At 34.1% G+C, this 9,100-nt stretch overlaps 1 protein-coding gene across 1 annotated transcript in view; it reads right to left on the reverse strand.

Annotated features, from left to right (window-relative positions):
* LOC149788448 (TBC1 domain family member 22B-like) overlaps positions 1-8,664 on the reverse strand; it is a 61,538-nt gene extending 52,874 nt beyond the window's left edge. Inside the window, exons 1-5 of the mRNA XM_089973516.1 lie at positions 8,606-8,664; positions 7,815-8,060; positions 6,538-6,773; positions 3,654-3,842; positions 2,207-2,277 (exon numbers count right to left, since the gene is read on the reverse strand). Coding sequence (XP_089829642.1) covers positions 2,207-2,277; positions 3,654-3,842; positions 6,538-6,773; positions 7,815-8,060; positions 8,606-8,664 — 801 coding nt within the window. The remainder of the gene's footprint in view (positions 1-2,206; positions 2,278-3,653; positions 3,843-6,537; positions 6,774-7,814; positions 8,061-8,605) is intronic.
* Between the last annotated feature and the right edge of the window lie 436 nt (positions 8,665-9,100).

Genomic DNA, 9,100 nt, shown 5'->3' on the forward strand with positions numbered 1-9,100 from the left:
TTATTGATCTGAAATTAAAATGTTTTTGGTCCCAGCATGGCTAAACCATTGTCACACAAAATCATTCAGCTTGTCACATTTGCAGTCATTTTTAAAACAATTCCTGTTTGCATCACTGTTGTTTTTAAATTTATTATTGTAAAATTCGATTATCTTTAGAATATCCAAACAAATGATGCTGCTATTGTAAATATTTCCCCACGTTTCTTCAAGACAGGTTTTGGCAAAGATTTATACTTACTGATAAGACTAATTTAATCCTGTAAAAGACAGTTCAACGTTATGTTGAGCTTGTCATTCTGATATTGTTTTGTGCAAGTGAATAAAAATAATATAGATATTCAAATGCAAATGTATTATGTATCGATTTTTCGCCTCTGAAAATTGACTGAGTTAATCTGGCTTTAAAACACTGTTTTTTCAGTCTCTGTCAACAAAGTATCAAATGGACACATGCCTCGTTAATAAAACCTTACTAATTAATTATAAAAACAAGGCAAAAAAATGTTTTTTTGATCATGTATAACATGAATATCATCAATAGTAATTATGAAAGTAGGTACATAATCTTTCTTAAATGTCTTATCTACAAAGGTATAGTTTTTAATATTTCACCTTAAAAGATGGCTCTTTTTTATAGTGCAAAGAAGTGAGATTGGTCTATTGTTAACCATAATCAGTGTCTGATCGTGTCTCAAGCTTTGTTTTAACATCACAAGCTCTCTGGACAGTTTCCGAGTCTTTGCCTCACATATAAGCCTACTACAGTACTCGCTAACTGTAATTAATTTTTATGTCTGGAACTTAGCTACCAAATTACATATCCAAGTATGATGTGACTTTCAATTTTATGGCAGGATTTTAAGGATACAATTTTAATTTGGGATCCAAATTTCTTATTGTTTTTGGAGTTGAGGGTTTTCAGTTTACTGGTGAAAAAAGGATATTAAAGAATGAAAAGTTTGAGACTCAAAAAACAAACTAGTCTTGAGGGGATTATGGCATACTTAAGTTTGCTTTTTAGGACTAGTGAAAATACCAATCTAAGAGCCAAAACTCATGTCATGCTGCAATAAAAAAGCAGATAGTACAAGACATCAGAGTACTTCTGAGTCATTTTATTATACCAATACAATTAGTGAATTTTATGCTGGATGATTTCAATCTTTTGGACTGCAAGTTTGAAACTTATCTAGTACATTTTATTTTTAATTACCACCTATATAAGATTGTCTATATATCTCTTAGAATTTCAATGCAGCGCATATTCAATGCTAGGTACAATCAATTTCAAATCTTGCTGTAAATGTGTTACATAATTGTAATTACAGAGAAAATCTTGCAGCTGGTGTGTTCCATGTTGTTGTTGTTGTTCTAGGGTTTAACGCCATTTTTCAGCACAAAATAGGCTATACATGGCGGCCAGTATAACTGTGGAGGAAGAATCCTGGAAAGCTCAGGGAAGAACCACCGCCCCACGAGAAGCTACTGGTAGGTTTTCTCACATACCCACACTAGCCGAGTCTTGGACTCGAACCCACGCAAACAGAGGTGAGATGGCAGTGACTCAGAACGGTGAGTGCTTTAGACCACTCGGCCACTTACAGACATGAGTCAAGGATGACTCTGTTTCAAAAATGTAACAATGTAGCATAACATTTAAACGTAAATGTTAACATATGTAACATAGTTGAACTTACACAGAGATGTATTATATAATGCAATGCAGAGAGATGTGTAACAAAATGGTACTCGCATAGATTTATTATACAATGGTTTTTATAGAGACATGTTAAACAATGGTACATACCAAAGTGTGTTATATAATCATATTTAAAGCGAGATGTCACTGAGATATGTGCTTACAAAATGGTCCAAACAAAGGTGTTACATAATGGTACTTAGAACAAGATGTCACACAGAGATGTGTTACAAATTGGTCCATAATAAAATTTGTATATATTAGAGATGTCTTGCAAAACGGTCCAAACAAAGGTGTTACATAATGGTACTTACAGCAAGATGTTACAAAAAGATGTGTTACAAACTGGTCCATACAAAGGTGTGTTACATAATGGTACATACAAAGATGTGACATAATGGTACATACAAATGTATGTTACATAATGGTACTTACAGCAAGATGTTACAAAGAGATGTGTTATAAAATGGTACATACAAAAGTGTGTTACATAATGGTACTTACTGAGAGAATTTTCCAGGCTGTAGGACGAACTTTCTTTGGAATTCCAGACCAGCTGAGTTTTCTAAGTTCATCTGTTGACATAATAAATGTATATCTTTAAACCAGATAAAAAAACAAAAAGATAATTACTCAAAGTCTTCTGTTTGACGAAGATTAAATATTATTCAAGTTAATGAGTAAAAGGGCAAGAATATTTCATTGTATATTATCAATCCAAGCAACATAGTAGACATCCACAGTACCTTGGCTTTTTTGACATATCTAAACCTGTCAATTTCAGAATGTATCATTTCACATATAAGTGAATTACATGGCTAATTTCTATGATGTTACTAATTACATACACAAGGAAGAAAAAAATTAACCATTGATATCAATTCATTTCTGCTGAGTACCAAACTTTCAGATGACCAATACCACAATGACAAAAAAATATTGTTGTCTATATATAAAAATATTAAGTTATTGACACCACTTACAGACAAGTAGCCACAATGGTTCCTCTACTGTGGTGTACTGGGGCAAGTAAACAAGTGGCCACAGTGATTCATCTACCGTGGTGTACTGGGGCAATGCTTTTTACACCCAATGCCTCAGCATTAAAAAACCTACTTGTGTTGCAGTGTCATAAAACACCAAACCAAACCAAACCTTACACAAGTGTACAAGTATCCAGCATTGATGTAGGCTTTAGCCCCTGTACAAGTTGGGTTCTGAGTCATCACCAGGCTATTTTTGTCTTTAGGTTGGGGTTTTGTTTCTTTCAGGAAACAGGCCACTGTACTAATCATGTGCTCATGTCAAAAAAATAATAAAAATCCAACAGCTTTAGAAAATTCACCATTACTGTTGGAAGACAGTAATTTTGACCAGCTGTAAGTTTAAACTCATTAAATTACCTTAATGTTACTAATAATCAACACATGGTTACACAAACCTAAAATAGCACAACCTCTGGTAAGTATGCACCTTTTGCCTCCTTCCTGTCAGATATGATTTCCTCAGTCTAAGTAAATGGCATGTACTGATGGTATAATAAATGTACAAAGTGGTCTAATAATTTTACAAATGGTCTAATAAATGTACAAAGCGGTCTAATAAATGTACAGATGGTCTAATAAATGTATAAAGTGGTCTAATAAATGTACAGATGGTCTAATGTACAAAGTGGTCTAATAAATGTACAGAGTGGTCTAATAAATGTACAAAGTGGTCTAACAAAGTGGTCTAATAAATGTACAGATGGTCTAATAAATGTACTAAGTGGTCTAATAAATTTACAGATGGTCTTGTGCAATGCTAGATCTGACAACTGCCATGTTAAACCGTAAACCTTCACACACAACCTAAGCATAAGCAACAATACCAACACTGGCATAATGTGACACTTGTGTATCACTATCGGTGTACAATGGCTGAAAACTAGAAATATTGACATGCTACAAACCTAAATCTGTGTTTGGACCAGCCAAAACAGCTTTAAATTTTTCCAATTTACTGGCATCTCTCTCCTCTTGAGATGGCTGTGTGTAGCGTATTGGCATCTGCTTTGGGGGCTGCCATGTGTTGTTCAACCGCACACCCACCCCTGGGCCTGTTCTGTTGGAACCAATTGTAGAGGAGAGGGCTGAACTACCTGGTAAAGATATTCAGAGATATTTACAGTGTTCAGTCAATGATTTTATTGGATCTAATTTCCTCTCTGCCTTTGTTCTTTAGGCTACTTTCCTCATCTTTCGTTTTCTTCTAATAAAATGTTTCTAAATAACTTTTCTCATCTCCTTGTTGTTTATTAAAAGATCTCTAAATTATGTGCACATTGATCTTATACTATGCTACCTCTAAGAATCATCCTCTCACTGTCCAAAATGAACCTCAACAAATATGAGCAGTATTTTTATAAATAAACAGAACAATGCAAGATGGACCAAAGTACCATACAATAAAGATTTTTGGATAGTGCCAGTGTATAATAAGCATGCAGATCAGAGTCACTGTTTGTTCAACTGATTAGTTCTAACAAACTGCATTAGGGTCTATGCTGTTTGTTAGTGGGGCCAGCTTATATGCAATTATATTCGGTGTGTCTCTCATAGTTCTATACTTCACAACTGAGACAAAAAAGACTGGTTCCTAGTGCTGAAGCAAACAGCTTTGCTCACTATTCAAATATCCATAGCCTGCATTTAATTTTCATTGAATAGTCATTGTGATGCCATCATGAGCTATTTAACCATTGTTAACACAGACTTGGGTTGAATAAGAGGGCACAGCAAAGACAGATTTTTAACAACTACATCTACACTCATGTGGGTATAGACTTGTCTTGTCTTCTTGGTAGTTGAATTACTAACCCGTATAACCCTTCTAAAATAAAAACATGGTGGATGACTTTTAAAAAGTGATTTCTTATGTCATTTTCATTCAGGCTGTGACTGGTGTATCTGCATAATTAGTGACAGCTATTGAAAATGGAGAATGCAGGAGAAAAACTATTTGAGGGATCCTCTCAAAACTATTTTCCTGCATTGATGAAAAATACATAACCCGCTGAAGCCTTGCACCACTTTAGTACAACATCTTATTTCAATATGTACTCCATTTACTCAACTCAAATTTGTCCCTCTCCATAAAACGGTATAACCAAATCAATGACTGTAGCTCTCATAGTAGATGCAAGAATAGAACCATTTTGATTTAGAACAAACAAGATACCAGTAGAAACTTCTGCTGACACCATGACCATCCATTCTAGAAAATTAGTGACAAGATTTTCAATACGTTCATTGTGACAGCTATATCTGCAGTCAGGCTGGCACTATTTTCATTCAAGACCCATTTTCATTCAAGACCAATTTTCATTCAAGACCAATTAGCTATCATATCAGTCTTCTGGTGAGAACATGCTGACTTGACTTTCCATTTTGGAGGAGTGGCAATAATATGATTTTCAAGATGGTTGCCATGGTAGTCATACTCACACCATTTTTATTTAGTACTAAATACAACATCACGTATTATGGTGAAAACCCAATATTTATATGACTTTCCATCTATGAGGAATGTGATTTTCAAAATCACCACTATGGTTGTCATACTGCATATTAGATCATTGCAATGTTGCTTGGGTATTTTTAAAACCCAACTAGGCACCATAAGAAGTCTTCAGGTGAAAACACCAATTAAGAACTTTTTTCATTTAGAACCAAGAACACATCATAAGAAGTCAATAAGTCTTCAGGTGAAAATCGCATACTGATATGACATTCCGTTCACGAGGAGTCACTACAACAAGATTTTCAAGATATCTGCTATCATTTAGGACCATCTAGACATCATTAGGAACTCCAGGAATAACAACACAACTATTTTAAAGATGGCACCAGTGTCAGCCATAGCAGATATATAAGCTTTGCTATTTTCATTTAGGACCAACTAGACCTTGCAATGAACGTGTGTGTAAAGTTGAATGACAATCCTCCAAGTAGTTTAGGAGTAATAGAGATAACAAAGTTGTGCTCAAGGGCAGACGGACACCAGAAAACAAGTCCTCCCATAACTCTTCTGATCTAAGATTAGTAATGTTAAAAATATTGTAAGGTCTGAATATGAGTTTTAAATTACTAATCTTACTACAATAACAAAACAACAAAAATATCATCCTGCATGCGCAGCAATTTTTGTATCATCTTAGAAATAGTAGGGAAAAATTATAAAACTATAACAGTAAATTCTTTGTGAACTTAGTGAGCAACTCTTGATCTGTGTAAGTATTCTATCAACACATAATGTTATCTTACCTATTTGAGGAAACGGCAAAGTGTCAATGATACAGGTGATTCATAGGATGAGATGTGTATTCACTGTATGACAGTTGGAAAAGACAGTTTTCAGAGTGTCATTTATGAAAGTGTTCCCATATTAGCTCTACAGGGTTAGTCCAAGGTTAAGTCAAGTAATTAGGTCAAGTAATCAGCTTTAAAGGACAACAGGTTGTCTATATGTACATAGCATGGTAGACCAACAATTTGTTCACCTCCATTTTATTTCTCTGACGTTACTGGTGGTATTCCCCAGTGATGTCAGAAAAATAAAATTAGAGGTGGAGAACAATGTGTTGGTCCAACAGTTTGGTTGCTAAATAACAAAATGTATGATGGGGGTCATCTCAAATGTTTATTAGCTCTGGAGGTACATTACTAGTGGACATGTCTGAATATAAATACTAAAATCGATATTCCAATACCAATTATTTCCAATCAGAAAATTTGCCAAACTGTAATTTTTGTAAAATATTCATTTCAGCTGAAATAGTTCTTCTGTAAAATTACCTTTCAGACGTGCCTTGAGTTCTTCTTGAGACCGAGCATTCACCTGTCGACTGTGGTTATCCAGCACAGCTTTGGCTGTTGATCTGACATCTTTTAATGACATCTGAATGTTTGCCATCGTGATGAGATCATCATCACCATCATCCCACGCATCCAGCGTTTTGTTCTCAAAGTCATGAAATGCATCCAGCTTTCCACTTTTTATGGATCCATCTTTCTTTGCAGGGTTCGCACTACTTAGTTGGCCAAAATTGCAAAACAGACTAATATAAATATCTTTACAATTGAACCTTAAACCAAGGGATTAATATAAAGGAATTATTTTTAGGTCAATGCCAAGATAATGGAATCCTACTGAATGGAATTTATCATGTTTGTTCAAAGGTTTGCAATATCGTAAATTTACCTTTAAGTAAGATTGTGTACAGACCATGACACTAATTTTGGCTTTGATTCCAAAGAATGTTTACCATATTACAACTTATAGAAGATGCACAAAAATTACACACAGAAATATTAGATGGCATAGAAATGATTTTAGTGATGAATAGATAAACAATGTGACAGATGAACATGTTGATGCACAGTCTCCATACCTTATCAAACACCTGTCTTAAAAATGCATCACTTGGTTATAAAATCAGTTTTTGATGCAGGGGATGAAAATTACATAGCCAAGCTAGACAGGGCAACTAAAAAATGACAGATAAGGAAGTGAAACTTAATGAAAGTGGCCCAATTTGTACATGAAATAATAATAAAGGGGAAATTCCAATTTAGATACCATTTCCACCTACTGGCAAGCATCCTTGATAGGCTAGTTGGAATTTTTGTCTCCTGTGATGGGCAAATGGCATAAAAAATGGTGCCAACAATACAATACTAAGAAGAACTGTAAGAAACAGATATAAACATTTGTATTACCATGAAAATAATCAAAGTTTCTGAAATAAAGTATTGCTTTTCTCAATGTTAAAGGATTATGGTATCCCTTGGACTCTTCAGTCTTCTAATGAGAATTCTGAAACTATAATTATGGGACATTCTATGCTGAAAATAGCAAGAAATTTTGTAAAACTGAGTCCCAAGGATGCCCAAGACAACTAAATGGTGGACCCTTGCAAAAAAAAACTTAAGCAAAGAATGTTTGTCTATTGTTTCAAGGTAAACCTCAGGAGTGAGAGAGGAAAGCTTTATTAAATAATCTTAGGGCAAATGACACTGCTGAGGCATCAAAGTTACTGAGTTATCTTCCACTCATGGAGATAATACATTACCTTTTTGGCTTTTCCTGAATAGGTGGATGCTGTGCTCCATATACAGGCTTGATGCTGGAAGTAAAAATAATTGCTGTAATTACATCCATATACAGACTTGATGCTGGGAGTAAAATAATCACTGTAATTACATCTATATACAGGCTTGTTGCTGGGAGTAAAATAATCACTATTATTACATCCAAATAGAGGTTTGACACTGGGAGTAAATAACCACTGTAATTACATCCATATACAGTCAAGATGCTGGAAGTAAAATAATCACTGTAATTACATACATATACAGGTTTGATGCCCGGAATAAAATAATCACTTTAAGAACATCCAATCAACATACTCTAAATAGACAAAACTATATGCGATTTGTTCCAAGTGACAGAAAGAACAAGCTTGCCAAGGCGCAGGAATATGTTGTGACAATCAAACCATGATGTATGTTCATATGCTTAATCAAACGAGTTCTTTCCCTAAAAATTGAAACAAAGAACTTATGTGGTTTTGTATTTTTTTTATATCTTTTTTTTATTCACACATTCTTCTCAATTTTTTAACGTAAACTTTTAAAAAAAATTGAATTAGTTATTAGATGTTTTCTAAAAGATACTGTACAACCCAGTAAAAATTTTCATGTAAATAACCAAGGCTAGGCTTAGGTATATAGTGTACAGTTGCATCATTGCTCTGCATTACAGATATGACGATTTATTCTTTTGCTTCAAATTTTTAAAACTTTATGGGACATGTGAAGGGGATGAAAACTGCAGTCATGGGAAAGTGGATTATTTCCTTACTTCTCAAATGGAACATAGATTTTGGACCAGTAAGGGGCCCTTTTTCTTAAACCCTTCATACTGAATACACGCTCTACTTCCAAACAATTTTCTAGGCAAACTTCACAGACTAACAGTAATAAATGCATTCAATTTTATACAGAAAGCTTATTATTTAAAGTACTTTCAAATTATTTTCATGTTTTAATTTAATACAAGAATGTATTGATGCAATGAAAGCATATATTGATTAAGAGAAACAGGATTATGTATCTTTCAAACAATCAGTCTTGAATTGTGTATTTGTGCGACTTTTTACATGGTAAAGTTACTCACTATAATAATTATGAATGGGCAGACCGGGAACTTGTGAAACTGAATAAAATTTGTATTTGCTTAATGAAAAGAGTAAGATGTAAAATGTCCCTGCTTTCTGAGTCATGCAGATGCTGTTTGGTTACTACTTTGTTTACAAAAAGGAGCTGGTCAACCTATAAAGAAACCTTGCAAGATTTA

The sequence above is a fragment of the Sinohyriopsis cumingii genome, chromosome 11, assembly GCF_028554795.1.
Source record: "Sinohyriopsis cumingii isolate HCF-2022 chromosome 11, ASM2855479v2, whole genome shotgun sequence".
NCBI classification, from domain to species: Eukaryota; Metazoa; Mollusca; class Bivalvia; order Unionida; family Unionidae; genus Sinohyriopsis; species Sinohyriopsis cumingii.